The sequence below is a fragment of the Tasmannia lanceolata genome, unplaced genomic scaffold, assembly GCF_043159265.1.
Source record: "Tasmannia lanceolata isolate RefF3 unplaced genomic scaffold, GAP_Taslan_0.1 ptg000013l, whole genome shotgun sequence".
Classification (NCBI taxonomy): Eukaryota; Viridiplantae; Streptophyta; class Magnoliopsida; order Canellales; family Winteraceae; genus Tasmannia; species Tasmannia lanceolata.
This window is the reverse complement of record NW_027518690.1, coordinates 44,387,532-44,408,531: the sequence shown is the minus strand read 5'-3', so window position 1 is coordinate 44,408,531 and position 21,000 is coordinate 44,387,532. Positions and strand designations below refer to the sequence as shown.

The 21,000-nt window shown below is 39.3% G+C and overlaps 3 protein-coding genes and 1 pseudogene across 7 annotated transcripts; 2 read left to right on the top strand and 2 right to left on the bottom strand.

The window, feature by feature from the left end:
* Positions 1-667: 667 nt before the first annotated feature.
* On the bottom strand, positions 668-5,906 carry LOC143890217 (17.8 kDa class I heat shock protein-like). The gene is made up of 2 exons (XM_077394811.1): positions 5,164-5,906; positions 668-1,727 (listed from the first exon to the last, which is right to left on the bottom strand). The coding sequence occupies exon 1, from the start codon at positions 5,622-5,624 to the stop codon at positions 5,184-5,186; it is 441 nt and encodes a 146-aa protein (XP_077250926.1). The 5' UTR covers positions 5,625-5,906; the 3' UTR covers positions 668-1,727; positions 5,164-5,183.
* A 495-nt stretch (positions 5,907-6,401) lies between these two features.
* On the top strand, positions 6,402-6,995 carry LOC143891309 (uncharacterized). Its single transcript, XM_077395911.1, has 2 exons — positions 6,402-6,592; positions 6,675-6,995. Exons 1-2 carry the CDS (start codon positions 6,536-6,538, stop codon positions 6,993-6,995), a joined length of 378 nt encoding a protein of 125 aa, XP_077252026.1. The 5' UTR covers positions 6,402-6,535.
* Positions 6,996-8,566: 1,571 nt separating this feature from the next.
* LOC143890216 (pentatricopeptide repeat-containing protein At5g06540 pseudogene) lies at positions 8,567-15,522 on the top strand (annotated as a pseudogene). Of its 3 annotated transcripts, XR_013255145.1 has the most exons (5): positions 8,567-10,839; positions 14,088-14,177; positions 14,294-14,400; positions 14,496-14,592; positions 14,676-15,522. The product of XR_013255145.1 is annotated as a pentatricopeptide repeat-containing protein At5g06540 pseudogene, transcript variant X3 (transcript). The 3 variants fall into 3 exon arrangements; XR_013255143.1 differs by lacking the exon at positions 14,088-14,177; XR_013255144.1 differs by having other exon boundaries at positions 14,088-14,400.
* Positions 15,523-16,258: 736 nt separating this feature from the next.
* LOC143890215 (Putative thiol-disulfide oxidoreductase DCC) lies at positions 16,259-20,158 on the bottom strand. Of its 2 annotated transcripts, none has more exons than XM_077394810.1 (5): positions 19,888-20,158; positions 19,413-19,470; positions 18,872-18,979; positions 16,673-16,765; positions 16,259-16,569 (listed from the first exon to the last, which is right to left on the bottom strand). In XM_077394810.1, the coding sequence occupies exons 1-5, from the start codon at positions 20,069-20,071 to the stop codon at positions 16,545-16,547; spliced, it is 468 nt and encodes a 155-aa protein (XP_077250925.1). In that variant the 5' UTR covers positions 20,072-20,158; the 3' UTR covers positions 16,259-16,544. The 2 variants fall into 2 exon arrangements, with proteins under 2 accessions (XP_077250925.1, XP_077250924.1); XM_077394809.1 differs by having other exon boundaries at positions 16,259-16,552; positions 19,888-20,154.
* Between the last annotated feature and the right edge of the window lie 842 nt (positions 20,159-21,000).

Genomic DNA, 21,000 nt, shown 5'->3' with positions numbered 1-21,000 from the left:
ATTTATAGTGATTTTGAGCCACCTGTCTAGGACAGGTGGTAGTTCTGAGCCACCTGTCCAAGACAGGTGGTGGCCTCTGTATGGACCAGGTCTCATACCTAAGGAGGGCAGGTGGAAGTCCCTGATTGGTCCAGGTGTCATACCTAGTAGGGACAGGTGTTGGCCTTCCAATGGTCCTTGTGAGGGCCACGTGCTAGCAGCCAATTGGACGCTGAGTTAGGACCCATCAGTGCTGAGTCCGGATTCCATCAGTGCTGAGTCCGGACCCCATCATCTCGCAACCATGTTTTGATAATGGGGCGACTCACCTGGTATTACACCGCTAATGGCTGCTTAGAGCTTTATGGGAATTGTAATAGCTTTTGACAGCTGATCAAGAAAGTGTAAAACAAGGTGATTTGTCCCATTATCAAACATGGTCTTGACGTAATTCGATGGAAAAATGCATACAAGTTTTATCAAGTATCAAGCAACTCGACCCCATTCACTCAGTTCAGTTTGTATCATATGTCATAACTACATGCAAACAAACTGGTCTGAATGAAAGGTGTCGAGTCAACTGGACCGAGTTGCTTGAGACTTGATAAAAACACAGCAAATCCGAAGGATGAAACCAGATGCTAGTAACATGGGCATGCAGCAATCCAATACACAGAGGAACAAAAGGTAATAAAAAAATGGCCACTTGGTTGCTCAAATCCAGAACTTGCTGATCGAGCCGTTTACAACATGATTAAGTTTTTTTCTCAAGGTTGAAACAACCTTCTTTTTTAACACGGAAAGTTTCTAACGGCCCCTGGGCTAGCAGGCAAATGTATGAAAGAGTAGGGACCATACAAGAGGTGACCAGACCTCCTGGTCTAAAACAACAAGCGAAAGCCCTAGAAAAGACCACAAGCAGCGACTATAAGGAAAAGTAAGAGCACCCCGCATTGATCTTGCTTCTGATATTGGGGAGACCAACGGCGTCTCATCTTGCAGCCCTTCTTCCGAAGCGAGGCATGGAGGCCCAAGAGTGATAGAACAAGTTGGATCTTGAAGAGCAGTCGAAGGTTGCTTCTTCAGGTTGAAACCCTTGCCTCTTTGGATAAACACTATGCTGTTGTGGCTAGCGGAAATACTGCTCATATGTTCAAGAGAAACTTCACCCTAATGGTCTCATTGAGGTACACTGACAGATGCTACTGCCTCCACCACCGCAAGACTCTAGAGGTTCATAAATGAGCCTTTTCATCTCCAACTGGGAATTATTGGAGGTTCACAGCCATCTTCTTCTTTTTTTTTGATAAGGTAACAAAATATATTGCAAAAACAGAAGTACGAAGGGACAAGATGTCCTCAGAAGAAACGAAGGCCAATACAAGGGTGCAAGGCCAAGAACAAAGAAAGTAGAAATAATAAGTTTACATCACAGGAGTTTCAACCACCATAGAGTCACGGTCTTGTGAGTCAGCACAGGGTGGATTATGGAGACTAAATGCCTGACCTCATCAATCTTATTCGCAAGGCGCCATGGGCACCGCTGTTTGCCATAGCCCAATCCACAGTATTTGAGGAATCCCCTTCAACAATGAGAGGAGGCCCAAAACCGTGATTGGCATACCACCGTAGCCCAAAGAGGAGAGCTGACACCTCCGCCTCATTCGCATCACAGACACCCATAGGCCAAGAGAAAGTCATCTCGAACCCCTTGGTTGTACAAATGGTCTCCCCTGTTGTATATCCACCTGAATGGTCAAAGACAAGACAAGACAAGACAAGGACAAGGCTTTAAATTTCAATCTTGGTCATAGAGGAATGAAAAGTTTCGGTTTCGGTTGGACATTTTAACAGAAATGCTGTAAAATCATAGAAAAGTATGAAAACAAATACCAGTTTTAGATGAAACCCCGGCAAATGTTCAAATAAGCACAACTACACATTTGAAAACTATCACAAAAGAATTACAGTCATCCATGAAGGGAGGCCAATACCCACTGCCAAAAACATCCGCCAATCTACCACGAGCAAACACACTAATACCCGAGATCTTGCACAACAAGATGGAGAAAATATATGCCAACAAATCACAACCACGAAAGAGAGCAAATCACAAGCAGCCACAAGAAGACAAGAATATACGTGATTCACCACAATAGGCTACTCCACGGACAAGGCAACACAGAATCCAATATTTAGAACCAAAATAGTGCAATGTTACCTCCATGGGTAAAATCTACCGATAACCCTTCTCTCGAACCTTTTATGCAACCACGAAGCAAACCTCAAATCTCTACACCGAGTACGAGAAAAACCCCTTTGGAAAACCTTCCAATACAGTGCTTATGCTATAATAGATAAAATCCTATAGAGAAGAAGAAGAATACACCTTAAGTAAACAAGAAGAGGAGGAAAAAAAACCCTTTTTGCTTCACCACAAAAGCCTTGCGAGAGCCCAAAAGAAATCCCCTCTTTTTGCTCTAAACTTTCTCCTCAACCTTGAGTAGAAGAACCATGCATTTGCTTCACCACAACAGCCCTCGTAGAACCCCAAGAGAAAACCCATCTTGGCTTGTCCTAGTATTCTCTTAAAGAAGAAGAACCTTGCTTTTGCTCCACCACAAAAGCCCTCCTAGGGCCCCCAAGAGAAAACCCTCTTGTCTTGCCCTAGCCTTATCTCCTCTCCTCTCTACATTTCCGCTTCTTCATCAAACCATTTCTTTCATATACAAACCATATATGTAGAGAGAAAACACATTCCACTTAAAGGCAAGGTGGAACCCATTCCAAGAATGAAATAGAACCACTGATTTTGTATCACCAACTCAACAACAATCCATAAGGCTCTATGTTCACTTGCGTTCTTAGGAAATCGAATCCTGGGAAAACACCTCTTTTTTTCCTGAGAAAGCTAAAATAGTGGTGTTCACTTGTTTTCCCGAGAAACTAATAGGATGAGGCGGAAAATGTCAAAAAATGACATGGAAAATGCCACAAATGACGTGGAAAAGACTCTTTTCCCGCAAGTCTGAGAAACCAAATCCCACTATTTTGATGAGATTTGGTTTCCCACGGAGTAAGTCATGTGAGATTTGGTTTCTCGGGGTTTTCTGCGCAAGTGAACAGGCGCGGGAAACATTTTCTTGCACAGTTTCTCGGGATTTCTTTTCCTTTTGCCACGTCAGTTTCTCAAGCATTCTTTTCTCATGATTTCTTTCCTTTCCCGGGAAAACAAGTGATAATTCAGCTAGTTACTTGTATTGTCGCGCATTATGATAATTCAGTACATACCACATTTCACATATAATTCATATATTTTATACATAATACGTAAGTGAACTCTTAACAAAAGTAATCAGGGGAGCATAAGTGAACCCATAACAATTATAGTGTGCAATGGGCTTAGGTTTGTCGCGCATTATGATAATTCAGTACATACCACATTTCACATATAATTCATATATTTTATACATAATACGTAAGTGAACTCTTAACAAAAGTAATTAGGGGAGCATAAGTGAACCCATAACAATTATAGTGTGCAATGGGCTTAGGTTTGTTGCTTACTCCTGCTTAACAAATACACTATTCACCTCATCCTCAGGTTCATGCAGTTCAAAACCATGGTTTCCATGGCTTCAGATGTTATATCAGGTGGGAAAACACAAAGTTCAAAAATCACAGGTTACCAAATCAAAGGTTACCAGAGCACATATAGTTTACTTGTGAGCAAATGGATTGATTCCCAGGTCGGCAAATGCATTGAGGAATCTACAGCTTTGAGCATGAGCCAAGTCATCCATTGCACAAGAGGAAGCAACTTCACTAAAAGTTTGTTATCAGTAAAATTTTAACTTTGAAGAACGAAGAAGAGACATCATTGAGCTGAACAGAGAACTTGATTCTCCCAAAAGGAAGATGTATGAGGCAAGTAAAAGTGTAAAACCAAAGCATACAATCAACTATAATCAATAGCAACTACTATAAGAAGCTAGAAGGAGATCTACATCGGTCACTCTCCCTTGACAATTGTTAGATTTCTTTAGGGTATTTTGGCCTCTCTGTTTTCCCCTTGTTGCCACTTGTTTCCCTTTTATTCCACTCATATTTTACCTTCTTTTTCCTTCTCTACCAGGAGCATTCTTGCACACATTTAATGTTGTAAATAGTGGAATGAGAAAGCTTATTTGACTCTCCTATCTGTTCTCAAGCAAATTTGCAAATAGAGTTGGAGCTCTCATAATTAATGCTCCGTAATTTATAATCTCTTATTTCCAATACTTAATAGAAAAATATAGTGATATAAGATATAAGAGAGCATCTTCTTAGAAAATATTGTTCAAAGTACATAAAATTTAGAATACTATATCTAGGCACAGCATAGGAGAAGGTGACATATTGGCCTTATGACTGGGGTTCGAACTGTTAAAAATAGTTTCAGTTTTGATCATCATTATCATATATACGGTTGAGTTCAAATGATCTCCTTTCCAAGTCAAGCCTTTGCCCTCTGTCACAAGTACAAGCACTGAGGCAAAATTAACTTTAACTTTCTGCTTCCTTATTTGTAGAGAATTTAAGATAATGTTAAATTTCATAACTATTATAGTCTAAGAAATCTCTGGTTAAGTCCATCCATCTCTTGGCCCATATCACTCGAAACATATTGGAATATTAGAATTCGATCGCTATGTGAAGTTTCCTGTGGAGGTGGAATTTACTGTCATTCTGCTTTCTTCTTCCCTTGTCGTATCAAAATAGTAGAGCGAAAAACTGATTGATGAATTGTACTAAATCACATTGATTTTGCTGAACCAAACCTATTCTTGAGATGCAAAATTGTCGAATAGAAGATACAGTAAAAGCAGTTATACTGCTATGGATTGTATCTGTATGTTTCAATTAGGGCATTTGGATTGGAATAACTGAAACCCCAACTTACAATTTGAGTGGTCAATTTATAGTTTCATGGAATTCTTTGCACATCTTGATGTTTGATAACAAAAAGAAATTTATAAAGAGAAGACACAACTTATAAAGAGAAGATACACTTTTATAAAGAGAAGATACCAATGAGATACAAATCAGAAAAACACAATCTTCATCTTATAAACTAATATTACAAGTAACCAAAACACATCATTACTTACAAACTTTAAAACTCATACATTTTCTTTCTTATACCTTTAAAAGACAACCTTAGTTCAACTGGAAATATCAATGGATTTCACTTGAGGCTTCTTAACTTCCTCTTTGGGCACCGTCACAGTAAGCACTCCATTCTCCATGGAGGCCTTCACCTCTTCCACCTTTGCATTCTCCGGCAATCGGAATCGCCTCAAGAACTTGCCACTGCTCCTCTCTACACGGTGCCACTTGTCATTTTTCTCTTCTTTCTCTTTGCTCCTTTCACCACTGATTTGAAGGACTCGCCCCTCTTCCACCTCTACCTTAACTTCCTCCTTTTTAAGACCAGGAAGGTTAGCTTTGAATACATGGGCTTCTGGGGTTTTCTTCCAATCAATCTGTGTGTTAGCAATCACAGAAACCTCGTTCGAGAAATTGGAATTGAATGGAAATTTCTGGAATGGGTCCCATACGTCGAGAGTTAAGGGGCCACCAAAGAAGCTGGGGATGATCGACATTTTTTTGTTGTAAAGAAGCAATTGGAAACTATGGAGATTGGGGAAAAGGCAAAGATTTGAGGGTTGTTATTAGATTTGCAGAGATGGGCAATGATTTGATGGCGTGAAGAAGAGACGGAGAGAGGTATTTAAAGAGGAGCTAAGGTGGGATTTGCGATTTCTTCTGTTTCTTAGTTCGTACGCATTTGGTAGGCTCGAGATGTTTCGAGAGATTGGATTGTTTAAGTGAAGAAACCCCTGGAATCTTCTCAAGGCTTCTCGTTTCTTCTGTGTTCTCTACTTCTCTGCCCTGTTCTTTTTTCTTTCTTTTTTAATATGGGCCCGAATACTAGTTATTTAAGCCACTAAAAATATGGGCTTACTTGTAAGAATCTACAAGGTATATTTCCTATCCTATGGAAGAAAAATGTTGGGCCCGAGCCCATCAAAAATGAGTTGTACAATAGTGGGCCCACCCAATGCAGGGTTTGCTTGGATATGGTGAGCCATACACATGGGTGTAAAATTGTGGGTCCCACACCATCAAACTTAAGGTGTAAATTGGTGAGATCCACCCTATGCAATAAGTATGCATGGGTACGGATGGAGATGGTGGGCCCACTCAAGGCATACTTAACATTCGTGGCCTATCCTATGGGAGAAAAGCGTTGGCCCCAGCCCATCAAAAATTAAGTTGTAAAATGGGTGGAGATGGTGGGCCCACTCATGGGTGTAAGATGGTTCCCCATCCAATGGATCAGCTCTTGTCAATTTAATGTGGACTATTAAGCATTTCTTTGTTAATTGCAGGATACACTTTAATCTATGCTCTTATCCTGGACACTAGTTATCATGGCGAGGAGGAGAAGAAAAAGACGGGCGGGGAAAGAAGAAGCGGAAGCTTCTAGCCCTCTCCTCTCCAACCGATAGACATGGAGAGGAATGTTTTGAAGCATTTTGTAGCAGGCTATCATCTCTACCTCAAGGAGGTGTTTCTCCCTTTCTTCTTCCTCTTTTCCTTTTTTTTTTTTTCATTAAGTTTCTTGGTTCTCAGTGTTTTCTTTCTTGCAGGAAGAGCTTCGTCATAAAGATGTCGTTTCTCGCCTCTTGGAGCTTGGAAACGAAGTCCATAGCCTTAAGGCTAGGATTGACGAGCTGGAGAATGAGGTGGAGGTGCTGGAGAGAGAGAAGGAGTCCCTAGCTGGCCAACTGGGGGCCAAAGATGACTTGATCGAAGCCTTTAGGCTCCGTCTGGATGAGGACGATGGAGCTTCCTCCGAGGATGATCATCAGGGGGACCCCCTGATGATGGAGCCTTTTCTGGCTCTTTTGGTGAAAGTCTCTAAATGCTGCCTGCTCGTGGCCTTTTCTGGCCTTTTATGGCTCTTTTAGTGAAAGCCTTCGAAGGTCGTCCGCCTATAGTTCCTCTTACTACTTGTAGCGGAATGGGTGGCGGAAGGTGACTCAGGCTAGCGGGGAGCCTTTCTTTATATAAGCAGGGAGCCTTTCTTTTGTTGATAGAATCTGTCTGATGTACATGCCTCATACCGAGTCAAAGATTCTTCTCTTCCTTTTTATCGGAGGGTGATTGCCAGGTCACTTGGAGCCATCTTTTCATTCTGTTTCCTATTTTGATCATGGCTTGCCGATTTTCATCAGTTTTTCGATGTTTAATCGGATTTTGGAATGGATGATGACGTAGCGTGGCCCATTCGCAGGGATTGTTCTTGCTGAACCCAAAAATAGGCTATGACGACCGCGAGACTGGGATTTATCCCATCTTTAGGGGATCAGAATCGCTGGGCATAATTCTTTTAGAATTGCCCCTGGCCTATCGTATGTCCCCTTTTCTTTTCTCTAGCGTTTATGGTCCTCGCATACCGTTGATTTCCCAATTTCTTTCTTTCTTTGTATCTTTTGGCTTGTTGTGTGTTTGTTTTTTAGTTTCTTATGTGTTTACTTTCAACTTGCTTACTTTCTAGCATGTGATTGGTTACTGTTTTCTTAGCATTATTTCTTGTCTAGTTACATGTTTACTTTGCGTTTACTTTATTAGCATGCGTTCGGTTACTGTTTTCCTAGTATTATACTTATCTAGTTGTAGTTGGAGAACGATATTAGGGTTATGTAATGTTGGAGTTGCACTAGTCTTTCCGGCCCCCATCAATTTGAGAGATTATGTGAGGATCATTGATGTATCATTGTATTATTCGAGAGATGTACTATATAGGGGGGAGACGATAGATTCTAGTGCTCTATCCAGGGTTGCATGAAGCTAATATCAACCCTCCGTGATCTTGTGGATGTGGATTGCTTTTATCTTGTATTTGTGATTGTGATTGCGCATCCTCGCGCCATTATCAGCTAAAGGAGAATGAGAATAGGGTTTCCTTGTCACTATCCTCAATCTAGAGAGTTCAAGGGAGGTATCCCTAGAATTCTGTAGATACGTTATGGAAAGTGAAGAGCAAACCCTGTTTCCATCCTTCTAACGCAGATCCAATGGCAGATGAGCCCATTTTCATCAGATCTCTTTGATTGGCTATGCATGTGTGTTTTGATTGCTTGGCATTAAATAGTTGAGCCAATCAAAGCGAGTTGATCAAAGTGGGACCACCTTTTGTAGATAGATCACTTGTTCGGGGATGCCTGTTTCCGTTTTACGCCTTTTCGCCAAAAATTCCTTAAAACTAATAAAATGGCATTAGAGACCGAGTTTCTCGGGCGAGTGGGGTGCCTAACACCTTCCCCATTCGTAACCAAGTACGGACCCATCACTTTGGAACGTTGACATGCCTTTATTCAACACAAAGTTTATGGGTTCTAGGCCTTAATCCTAGATGACGACTCTTTTCTGTATTCCCCATTGGATTTCTTATCCATGTGGGGACATTTTGCTGGTACGACTTATTCCAGGTCATTTGACCCCAAATCAAGTGGTATCACACGCCGTCATTCATATTGAGTGAGCAGCGACATTTAAGAGCTGCATAAAGCTCTCCATAATGTGGAGATCGAGAGGCGCAATTCCCTCGAGGGTCCTACACTTACGGCAAGGGAAGTGTTTTCGAAAAGATCTCATAACTCATATATCTGTACTTTTTCAGGTATTTCTAACATAATAAGATAACAAAGCTTTTTCATAACTCATATATCTGTACTTTTTCAGGCATTTCTACCATAATAAGTGCATATTGGTTATTTGGAGTTAGGAGAAGCCCTTTGCAAGATAACAAAGGCCTCCTCCCCTCAAATTAAACTTACCCGCCCTTTTTTCTTTTCTTCATGTTTCAAAAATCCGTTAAAACATGGAAGAATAAAGACCACTACCACAGTCTTCTCCTCCTCTTAGAGAAATGCAAATATCTAAAGCAATTCAAGGAATTACACGCCCACTTTATCACATCAGGTATCCTCACACAAAACCCTATTCCTGTTAGTCGTCTCCTCTCTTCTACTGCTTGTGCTGGCGACACCGCACTTCTTGCCTATGCTCACTTGATTTTCCAGCATCTCGTTCACCCCAACACTTTCATGTATAACACCATGATCAGAGGCTATGTACAAAATTCTACCCCAATTCCCGCCATTTTCTATTATCTTGACATGTTAAAAGACGGTCTTTCCGCCAATAATTACACATTTCCTCCCTTAATGAAAGCTTGCACTCTCCTCCTCCCTGCCTCACTGCCAATTGGCCGTTTAGTTCATGCCCATGTCGTGAAATTCGGATTTTCAGATGATGGTTTCATCCAAAGTGCGCTTATTGAGTTTTACTCTTCCATTCTTGATATGGGTACTGCAAGGAGATTGTTCGATGGGAGTTCAAACAGGGACGTGGTTTTATGGACGACATTAATTGATGGGTATGCCAAGAGTGGTGATGTCAAGAGAGCTCGAGAACTGTTTGATGAAATGCCTGACAGAAATGTGATCTCGTGGAGCACAATGATTGCAGGGTACGCACGGGTCAGCGATTATGAGGAGGCACTCCGCCTCTTCCAACAGATGCAAGAGGTAGGAACAATGCCAAACGAGTCAATTCTTGTTAGTATTCTCACCACATGTGCACATCTTGGAGCACTCTCACAGGGGTTGTGGGTCCATTCATATGTGAAACGGCACGGGCTCGACTCGAATCCGATCTTGAGAACCGCACTAGTCGATATGTATGCAAAATGTGGTTGCGTGGAATCAGCTTTGTCAGTTTTTGAGGATATCTCACCAAAGGACGTGAGGGCATGGAATGCGATTATTTCAGGAATCGCAATGAATGGTGATGCAAAGAAATCACTCAAGCTTTTCAACAAAATGTGTGTAAATGGGACGGAACCTAACGACGTGACATTCATTGCTATACTCAGTGCGTGCACACATGAGGGTTTGGTCAGTGAAGGTCTTGATTTGTTTGACCGAATGGATACAGTCTATGGGGTCAACCCTCAGCTAGAGCACCATGCTTGTATGATCGACCTTTTGGCTCGTGCTGGGCTCTTAGAGGAAGCCGAAAAGTTTGTCGAGGAGAAGATGGGAGGATTTGGTGCTGGGGATGTGAATGTGTGGGGAGCTTTGTTAAGTGCTTGTAGGACTTATGGGAATGTTGAGGTTGGAAATAGAATTTGGGAAAAGTTAGCCAATTTGGGATTAGTTGATTGTGGAACTTTTGTGCTTTTGTATAATATTTATAGGGAAGCCGGTTGGGAAATGGAGGCCAATAGGATGAGGGGGTTGATAACAGAGGAGAGGTTGAAGAAGAAACCAGGATGTAGCTTGATAGAGGTGGATGGTGTTGTTGGTGAGTTTCTTGCATGTGATTTTTCTCATCCACAAGCACGAGAGATATGGGAAATACTTGATTCTTTGACTAAGGTGTTGAACTGTTGAACTTTTAGGGGACTTAATTATGTATACAACACAGGTCCTTTTTTTACTGCCATGTACATTTAGCATGAGTACAATGAAAGGCCAGAAATGTTTTCCAGCCTGATGAGTGTGATCGGCAAGCTGGATTTGAGATCAAGAGATTGGATCGAAATACTTCAGACTAAAGAATCCCTTCCATCTTCTAATTCCTTGTTGTCTTCTTCTTCCATCCTTTTGCTTCCAAATGGCATCCAGAGTTCAAGAGCATGAACCTACAGGTGGAGAGAGTATTTATTTTTATTTTTTGGGAAAGCTACAGATGGAGAGGGTATTTGCAGGACGATCTTATGGTTGGAATCACTGTGTTTCGTAGGTATCTCTCTCTCTCTCTCTGTATTTATTCTTCACTGTTTTCTTTGATTGATTTTTGTCTTCGTTGATGGATATTCAAGAGAATTTCTGCATGGAGATCGGTGATTATTTCATTTGTGAACTATAAATGCTAAGAGATTTTTGCTTTCGTTTGAGTATATTGCACTTTGATTCCTTTCAGCGTTTTTGGTTTCCCTTATATGCTACACTTTTCTTTTCTTGATTGAATTATATCATTTTTTATACACAGATTCTGGTTTCATTCCTATGTTTATTTATTCTATATTTGAGTCATTGTGTCAAGTCGCAATTGGTCTGGTGGCATTGGTGTCTCTCTTAGTCACTGTCTATTCTTCAGATGAACTATATACAGAGCTTGCAATATTGCTAGCGCAGATGGTCAGCGTTTTTTAATGTATGATGTGTCTGTTGAGGTATGAAGCCAATTCTTTTATTTTCTTGTATTTTTATTGCTACAGGTGATCAACGATTTTGTAGATTAATTCTGAGAATGTGAGACCAAAAAGTTGGTGATTTATGCAATACTAAGCAATAATTTGTCTATAAAAGGACTTGTTTACATTCTGCTTTAATTTTTTACAATGGCCAAAGTTCGTGGAAGCACTTTAATCATTTCTCATAGGCCCTTAATTTTGCATGAGTATAATTAGACTATTCTAGAAAAAAAGAAATAAAAAAGGTGAATTAGTGACTTAAAAACTCTGAAATGTATGTTAATGAAGTGTTGATTTGGTACTGCTAATTAGTTGATGATTATTGACAAAGTGAAATCTTGAGCAGTGATTTCAGGATACCGCCATCTGATTGATGACGTCGATGGGCCTAATGACAATCCACGTGAGTGACCTGTTTGATGTTCAGCTTGGTCTCATTGCTGCAACCAATCAAATGGGCAGAGAATGAACCACATCTCCCTTTACTATGATAAATGTTGATGAGAAATTGACAATGATAAAAGGAGAGAATTCCCTTAGCTCTGTTACCAATTTGTTGTTTTGTTAGGGGAAATGATATAGATTGTTGTCTCTCACTCTCTCCTAAACCAATTTGTTGTTTTGTTAGGGGAATTGATATAGATTGTTGTCTCTCCTAAAATCCAATGTAGGACATTCATAAGATATGATGATAAGAAAGTTGGATTTCAGAGTGATGGTTTGATTTTTGCATGTGAGGAGCAAAACATTGGTAAATAATTGTGTTTTATCTCTTCACAGTACTCCGTCTCTTCGAAATTTTGAGCAGTTTTGGTCATTGCCTGCATTTGACGTTTCTTGCTTAAAATCATTGTCAATTTCTCTTCTATGTGAAATGTAAGATCAAATCAAATAAGGGTAGTTGATATGGTGGAAAAAATGCCCTAACATATCTTTTTGGTGACTAACACACCAACATACCAATTTTTATGGTTGGAATAAAATAACTTTTTTTTTTTTTGACATTTAATAAGTGATCTATTAGGACCTACTTTGCATCAATGTATGATCTAGATGGGCGCTGTGTAGAAACTTCTACACTGAAATTTTAGTTTTGGGGCTTTTGTTTATAAATCTATGATTCACACAGTTTTTTCCAATGTGTACTTTGTATCGTTCATTAGTGAAAGAAAATTGCATCTTGTTTTGTAAGCGATGTGGCTTCTTGCATAATCATATGTTTAGGTGTGATTTCAGCATAGGCTACCATGCATGACAGTGCTTAGGGACACATGAATGGCCAATAGAGCACATTTATTCCAGACATAATCATGCTTGGATTAATTTATTTTGGATTTGCAGTAATGAATTTCTTATATTTCTGGATCACCCAAGGCTATTTAACAAAGCTGCTCACTTCCCCCTGTGAACAACAGTTGTTGCATAACGACCCCTATTCTGCTCTTGTTGCGGATGATTCTGAAGACGATAGTTATGAATTGCTCATCGTTGGTTGAAGATTTAAAAAGGTTATCAAGAGGTTTTTTTTCCTTAGAGATTTATAAAGATTATCAATAGAAGTTTTTTATTCTTACAATTAACTTCATATAAATGGTTTTATTTGTTCTTTTAAAGTCATTCCATCAACTGATTAGGTTTAGATTTTCTAATTAGATTTTTTATTCAGCTGTATGTCTTTTGAATAAATGTCAATGCAAGATCCTTCCATTTTTTTGAGACTTGGATCATCTCTATCTTTTTAATATTGGGTGGTAAATAGCAGTATAGCAGTAGATGTATGAGTAAATGCTCCCTAGAATAAGTATCGTTTGGAAATTGTTTTTTCCTATCTCCTTCTCTCTATGCGTGGGTTTTTTTTTTTTTTTAGCAGGGATTATGTACATCATAAACTCTTGGGCATGAACCATGAGGTACTACTCCTATCGATTTTAAAATTTTAATTTCTCAACTGAGCTATGAATTTTATACTATGTTACTTCATTTGTCCCGAATTGAAATACTTCTCTCTTTCTCGCTTGTATGTCTCTAAAAGCTGGTGTCGGTCGGTTGACTTGAATTGCCCGATTCTTGATTCAACTTATTAACTTTTCTCATTTAGTTACATTGGTTTTATTTTGTGGCAGAGGAACAATTTTGGTAGAATTCTTTTCAATCTTTTCCTTTACCGCACTTGATAGTGAAGGTGGAATTCTCTTTGCTTAATAATAAAACAATGCGGCAAAAAGTGAGGGGAAAAACTTCTGAAAAAGTTTTTTTTTTCACACGGAAAACTTTACAATAATTTCCTATTTTTTTCATTGTTTCGCTACAGATGGAAAAATAACTTCAACCGGCGTGGTTCAATTTGTATTCTGAGAAACCCTTGATATCCCTTCAAATAAGCCATAACCAAGTAACCATATCATTTCCCTCTAAATCGTTGAAAGGAAAAAAAAATTACACAAAAATCCAGCAAATAGAATTGAGAAGAGAGTTCTTTTACGTTTTATGAGTAATGACTTTACCTTATCTAAATGGGAAACAAAATTTCCAACCCTTTGTTTTGGTTTGTCTTTATTTGTCTTGGAGACTGCATTTTCTAACAGATTCTCTACTAATACACACAGAGGCATGCTCAGATAGTAGTTGCATTTGACGGGGTGTGCAACTGCTTGAATGTTTAAAACAGTTCCTTGTATGAACTCCATGCAATAGAAGTTTCTTTTAGATTGCAATTACAATCACATTGACTACTGGACTTGGTATTTGCAAATTGTTCAATTATTATTGGATTAGCTGACAAACACCCACATAGTGGTCTGTTTGAAATTTTCATGTGCAGAAAGAAGGGGTTGGAAATGCTTGGAATATGGTGGAAACATAATTTCTTAAACTTTTTTCTTAGGTGGCTACTGTTGCCAACCACATTTAAACACACGCACACGCACTTCCTTGTCAATCTCTCTTGATCATCGTAGATAAAGTCTAAAGGAATCTGATTCGTCTCTGAAAAAAATGCAGGTTTTTAAGGTGAGACTACAATAGCAATTGGTGATGGGGCCAATGACGTTGGTATGCTTCAAAAAGCAGATATTGGAATTGGTATCAGTCGTGTTGAACGAATGCAGGTAACAACAAAATGCCTTCATGATATCTATGCTAGATTTTCATTCTTGCTTATCGCACTTATTTCTCACCTTCTACACCTAATATGTGATTTTAGGCTGTCATGTCAAGTGACATTGCAATTACTCTGTTCAAATTTTTTGAGTGCTTACTGCGTGCATGGATATTGGTGTTACAGAAGGATATCATCAATGGTACAGACTCCAGTTTTGTTATTTTAAACTGTATTTCTCTTCAAAAATTGAATTGAGTTTGACGTGTTCCCTCTGCTTTGCAGATGTGCTATTTCTTTTTGTTGGGGGGTTCCGTGTGAAAGCAATTAATCCCACATCGGATAAGTGAGTGGATGTGGATGGGCTTAAAAAGGATTCGGGCACCCTCCCCTTAACGGCTAGCTTTTAGGGGTGAGTTCTACCCAGTTAAATTCCCTACAAATAGTATAAGAGCTCAGGGCTTGGTAATCCCAGTGTGCCTCTGAGGACGGAAAAATCCCTCGGGGAAGAATCTCGGTAACCACGGTATGCCTCCGAGGATGGAAAAATCCCTCGGGGAAGATCTCGTAGTTCCCACTTTGCCTCCGCGTGGAGGGAGGAGATTGTCCACGGTGCTTCCACTTCGAGGGGGAGATTGTTGGGGGGTTCCACCTGAAAGCAATTAATCCCAAATTGGATAAGTGAGTGGATGTGGATGCTTAAAAAGGATTCTAGCTCCCTCCCCTTAACGGCTAGCTTTTGAGGGCGAGTTCTACCCGGGTCCCAACATGTTTACAAATCTTCTTAGGTCTGATGTTCTGCAGCAAATGTCTTTAGAGGAGAAATCTGTTTTACCAGTATAACTAAATCAAATTGGATCCAAGAACCATGGATGGTTTCAGCCCTCAAAGACCCCAAATCATGGAGTGTATACACACCCCAGTCCATCACAGCCAGCAACAAATAAGGAGGCATTCATTTGAGCAGATCTGTGTAACTCCATCTCTTTTGGTTTTCTAGCCGCAATGATCGTAAGGATCCCTAGAATCAGGTCCCATGAAAAGTGAGCCTTGTTTTGTAATGCATTTTGAGTGATCGATGATGACAATGAAAGCTCTTGTCATACTAATATTCAGTTTACTTGTTCTGGCATGTCTGTTATTTTTATTGGTGCAAACGAATGAGACATTAGAATACATGTTCCAAGATATCTCGGTCGCACGTGCATTTTTTACTAGTGACATGAAAAACTTGAACTGGAGATGCACATGTTCTTTCTCTACGTACAAAGTTTATATTATACTTTAGGGAAAAATGCATATACACCCCTTCAACTTTCTGACATTTTCAATTATAACCCTGACTTTTAAAAGTCACCAACCACACCCTCTGAGGTTTCAACTTGTGTAAGGTAGACCCCCTCAGTTTACAGTTCGTCCACAGGTTGAAGGGTTAGGATGATCCTACGGAGCTGATTTTTTGGGCACATCCTATTTGTGTCAGGGCCCATCAAATGAACGCTTTGGATCATCCAAACAATGTGGGCCCAATGTGGTTTTGGTAGTGTTTGGATTCAGGTATGATGTCAGAAAGTTGAGGGGGTGTAACTGCATTTTTCCCTATCCTTTAATACTAAGTGTGTGCATGTATATAGGGACTGATATTACACCTTAGTGTGCAGATATCAGTCTCCTCCACATGCACATATATAGTAGAGTGACTCAATTGTTCTGCAATACTTTTTTGAATGAGGGTAGAATTTTTTGAAAAAACAAGAAACATTACAAAGGAGGCAAGAGACATTACAAACAAGAAACAATTTTTTGTTGTACAACAAACAATTGTTTTACAGTATAACAATTGCAATATCTGTTGAAGAATCAGTAAGTAGAAAACACAAATAAGAACAATTGCAATATCTGTCGCGACTCTCCATCAAAGACAATTGTTATTTTTTAACGTTCAGAAATATATTCATTACTTATACATAACAGTGTGTGTTCTATAATTTTTCTATGCGCATCACATAAAATTACATTTCCATGTAAACAAGCCATTCTACATACAGAGATAAAGATAGGCTAAAGAATCATCAAGACTTTATATTTCACAGGATTCTGAGCGGCCAAAGATAGTGTACCGGTTGTTGGCTACATTGTCATATGCAAAATCTCTTAGGAACCTGCAACAGTTAAATAACTGTAAAGATAACATAATTTAATTAAATATAACATAATGTGAGCTAAAGAATCATCAAAGGGTGAGCTTTTTTTTCTGAATAATGGAGAAAGGGTGAGCTTACAAAGGTACAAGCTGTAAAAAGAATGCTAGTTGAGGGAAAGGTAAGTCAAGGTATTCCATGATCTTCAATACCGCTTCTGACTTTATGTATGATCTGCATCCAGCCATAGAACACAAGCAGTTACTAGTTTGTGTATTTTAAACAGTACTGCTAAACTCGTTGGATTTACAGTGTGAATCCCTTTAGGGCCCGTTTGGATACCTCATGCATTTGTATTTTGATTTGGATTTGAGTTTTGGATACTTAATACATCAATCATCTTAATGATCATGTTTTAAGAGGGAGGGAGGGAGGGAGGGGTGTCTCGCTGCTGCCGGAGCAACATCGAAGAGCAGCGACGGTGAAGGAAGTTGCCACAAATATTGATTTCCAAATAACGTCTCGCATAACAGATTTGGAAATCGGAATTTTTTGCACTGTTGTAGCTGATTTGGAAATCTAAGGATCTGATCCAGTTCAAAATATCAACTAAATCCAAATCTAAATCTCGTGGGTATCCAAACATGGCCTTATTTGATTTCAACTAACCCCTCCAAGACAATGATAATTGAAGGTTCAAGTTGTCTTATTTGATATAATCATACGTGAATTGCACATTTCACTATATGATTTAATATAAAAAATTTTCTTGATTGTTGTTATAAAGGGTTAGTTTTGGTTGTGGAATCTAAAAGGAGCTTGTGTGCAATTTGTGTGTAAACCTATGATTTGGCTGACACTTTGAATTTATTGCCGACACACGTGTCGTGTCGTGTCCGATACGACACCCATGTCCACACGTGTCGACACTCCTTTAGACACTTTTAAAATATATTGCTAGAAGTGTGAATAACTTTATATACTTTATATGTATGTGTGTATGTGAGTGTGACACTCTTTCTATATTTTTAGGAGTTGCCACATCAGATACCTTGTATCCGTGTCAAAACTCGGCACACAAATTCGTGTCCACAAATCATGTTTATATGTACTTTCTATTTTAGATGTGTCCCCATTTCTAACTTTTTGGAGTTGGCCGTATCCGACACTATGTGTCCGTGTCGACATGCGACATTCGTGTCCGTGTCTACAAATCATAGGTGTAAAGTTCCATTCTAATTGGATTTTGGGTGCAATTAGATAGTGTGCACGCAAATTGCACCCACAATCCAATCAGATTGCATATTCAAATTAGACCTAAATTAATTTCTTCTGTGGTATGTAAAAGGAGCTTGTGTGCAACTTGTGTGTAAAATTGTAATGTAATTGAATTTTGGGAGCCATTAGATTCCGTGCACACAAATTGCACCCGCAATCCAATCAGATTGTAGACCCTAACTAGCCTAGATTAATTTTATTTCATGGATATGATCCAAACTAGCATTGGAATGGTGCGGGTCTTTCATGGGAACTTCAAAAACACAATTCTGGATTGGAATGAGGTTCTCTTTGGAGAAACATGTCGATGCTTGTCGAGGCTCACTCCATATGCAATATCATGGCATTTGTGGGTAGAAAGGAACACTAGAATTTTTGAAAAAAAAGTAATGCGGAAGGGGAGGAATTATTTAGGAGAATAAAGAGGATATTATTTCTTGGGCTAGGGAGAGAATCTAGCTTGCTCCACTATAGCATGGGAGAAATCGTATGGAATTGGAGAACTGTGATATTTGAGAGAATACCCAAAAGGATCAAATGAGTTGGTTGAAGTTATACTTTGATGGAAATTCCAAAAGGAACCTGTGCCGTGCATGCGTCGGTGTTCTTAAGAGATTCAGATGGAAAAATCATACAATCCTTTTCGGGATTTGCTGGGATTTGTGGATCAAATGAGGCAGAAGTTCAAGCCTTATTATGCGGATTGAGATGGTTTGCAAAGTCGATGACCAGTCATCTTATTGTAGAAGGAGATTTAGATAATCCTTTAGCACGGGCTTGGGACAAAGCACCAACTCTGTGGCCTCTAGATTGTAATTGGCTTGGCTATATATTATACTATTTATAAGCATGATTTGTAGTTTTGTTATTTTTTTTAAAGATCTGAAAAGGAGAATCTAGAAACTCAGTTTGATTCAATCAAGTGGCTTTGCATTTTGAAGAATTGATTCATTATTCAGAGACTATTTTTTACTATAAAAGAAAACAGAACAAGTTTTCTATATTATTAAGACAATATCTAGACATGGTGCTCTAACATTTATAAAAAACAAAGCCTTTTACCTATCCTTCTCAACAAGTACGACACTGGAAATATCATCAGGTGATCGACTAGATCTTTGAAGCAGTTTCTTCCCGGATTCACTCTGTAGTGCTTCAAACCTAATATTCCTGTTGGAGTATAATCATTGTAAAAGGGGCATCCAAGCACATTAGCATACAGATTTGAGGGTGATATTGAAATCATGTGGATGGCAAATTTATCAGTTTTATAGCCATTATAGGGGTGCAACTTGGGTCGGGTCGGGTTGAGCTCTTGCTACTAAATGGGGGCATTTATCCATGTTGACAACGTTAAGACTTTATCAATATGGGAATTATGAGAAAAACCCAACAATCCTTGAGTCCTAACTAGGTGAACATAATGAATTGGAATCAACCCGAACCCGCCCCGATTTTACTGTAAAAGCTCAACCCAAATTCCTAAAAATCGACCCAAGTTGCACTCCTTAGGATAAATTACTACTCTACTTCATAAGCGAAAACAGTAAACACATGGGAATGCAGAGTTGAAATTGCTATAGATACTTGTTGAGCTACCGACCTCTTATGATCATTATCGCGAACGAATCGCACACCCCCATTGCATAAGTTGCATACACCTATCACACGAAATATTATATGGAGTGTGTCATGTTTAGGCAATGCATTTCAGTTAAAAACTCATTATCCACAACAGTCTAGTTCTTCATTATCTCATGTTTGGGTTTTAAAGAGTTTGTTTTTTTTTTAGTAAGGGATTTTGGCTCTCTGAATTTTAGTTTTACAAAGCAAACTGTATAAATCTAAACTGAGAGTTTGGCCACACATTTGCACTTAGTAAAATGGTTTCACTAGATTGAAGAAACTGATATAGGTAGACCTTGGAGTATACAGACCAGAAATTGCCCCTCTACAGATCCAAATCCTAAGGGTTTGGTTTATTAAAACTTGGGTATGCAGAGGTTAACAGGGTAGACTGTGTTGAGAGGCGTAAGTTAGAATTGTACAAGGGAAGGAGACTAAAATGAGCAGATTACCGTCAAAGAGCATGATGGGTCTGGTGTCGTTGTGGAAGAAGCTAGAACTGGCTTCAACCCAATCGATGGTATCACCCCTCAAAGGTGAAGGAGACAGTGTGGCGTTCGGACGCCGAGGTTGTCTAACTTGCGCAGGTCGTGATATCTTTAATTGTGCGCACCCATGAGGAAGGAGAGCAGCCATCTCTCTCTCTCTCGTTGGGGGATTCTGCTTTTGATTATTGGCACTGGGAGAATGAAAAACTTTTTGCCGTTTGTGGGATGGGAAATGTTATTAGCACTACTGTATTTTGATGAGGGCACTCCTCACTTTATTCAAAGTACGGTATGGCCCGCACCATAGGGTGATCCAAACCGTCCATTAGATGGGCCACAGTCTAAATAGGTTGTGCCTCAAAAATTATTTCCGTAGGTTGATCCTAACCCTCCGATCTATAGAGGGTTAGGATCAACCCTCTAACATTCAGATCGGAAGGTTAGGATCAACCTATGGAAATGATTTTTGAGGCACAACCTATTTAGGCCTTGGCCCATCTAATGGACGGTTTGGATCATCCTATGGTGTGGGCCATACCGTACTTTTAATAAAGATAGAGTGCCCTCATCAAAATACAGTAGTGCTGATAACATTTTAGTAGGCAAGGATTTTAGACCACACCTTACACAAGAGGTGGAATTTAAGATATGGATTTATCTTATGTTTATCTTTTATATGCATGGCCATCTTATTTTTATATTTTACTAGACTAGTAAAAATGATCCTAACCCTCCGATCTATAGAGGGTTAGGATCAACCCTCTAACATTCAGATCGGAAGGTTAGGATCAACCTATGGAAATGTTTTTTGAGGCACAACCTATTTAGGCTTTGGCCAATCTAATGGACGGTTTGGATCATCCTATGGTGAGGGCCATACCGTACTTTTAATAAAGATAGGAGTGCCCTAATCAAAATACAGTAGTGCTGATAACATTTTAGTAGGCAAGGATTTTAGACCACACCTTACACGAGGTGGAATTTAAGATATGGATATATCTTATGTTTATCTTTTATATGCATGGCCATCTTAGTTTTATATTTTACTAGACTAGTAAAAATGCACGTGTGCTGTCC

Bases quoted from the DNA above. Each gene is read 5' to 3' on its own strand.
- LOC143890217 (XM_077394811.1), bottom strand. From the start codon at position 5,624: ATGTCGATCATCCCCAGCTTCTTTGGTGGCCCCTTAACTCTCGACGTA.
- LOC143890215 (XM_077394809.1), bottom strand. From the start codon at position 20,071: ATGGCTGCTCTCCTTCCTCATGGGTGCGCACAATTAAAGATATCACGA. The intron at 19,471-19,887 runs GTAATCTGCTCA...TTCGTGTGATAG, and splicing joins ACCCATCATGCTCTTTGACG to GTGTATGCAACTTATGCAAT. The intron at 16,766-18,871 runs GTAAAAGGCTTT...GGCTGGATGCAG, and splicing joins GTACTTGTTGAGAAGGATAG to ATCATACATAAAGTCAGAAG.
- LOC143891309 (XM_077395911.1), top strand. From the start codon at position 6,536: ATGGAGAGGAATGTTTTGAAGCATTTTGTAGCAGGCTATCATCTCTAC. The intron at 6,593-6,674 runs GTGTTTCTCCCT...TCTTTCTTGCAG, and splicing joins ATCATCTCTACCTCAAGGAG to GAAGAGCTTCGTCATAAAGA.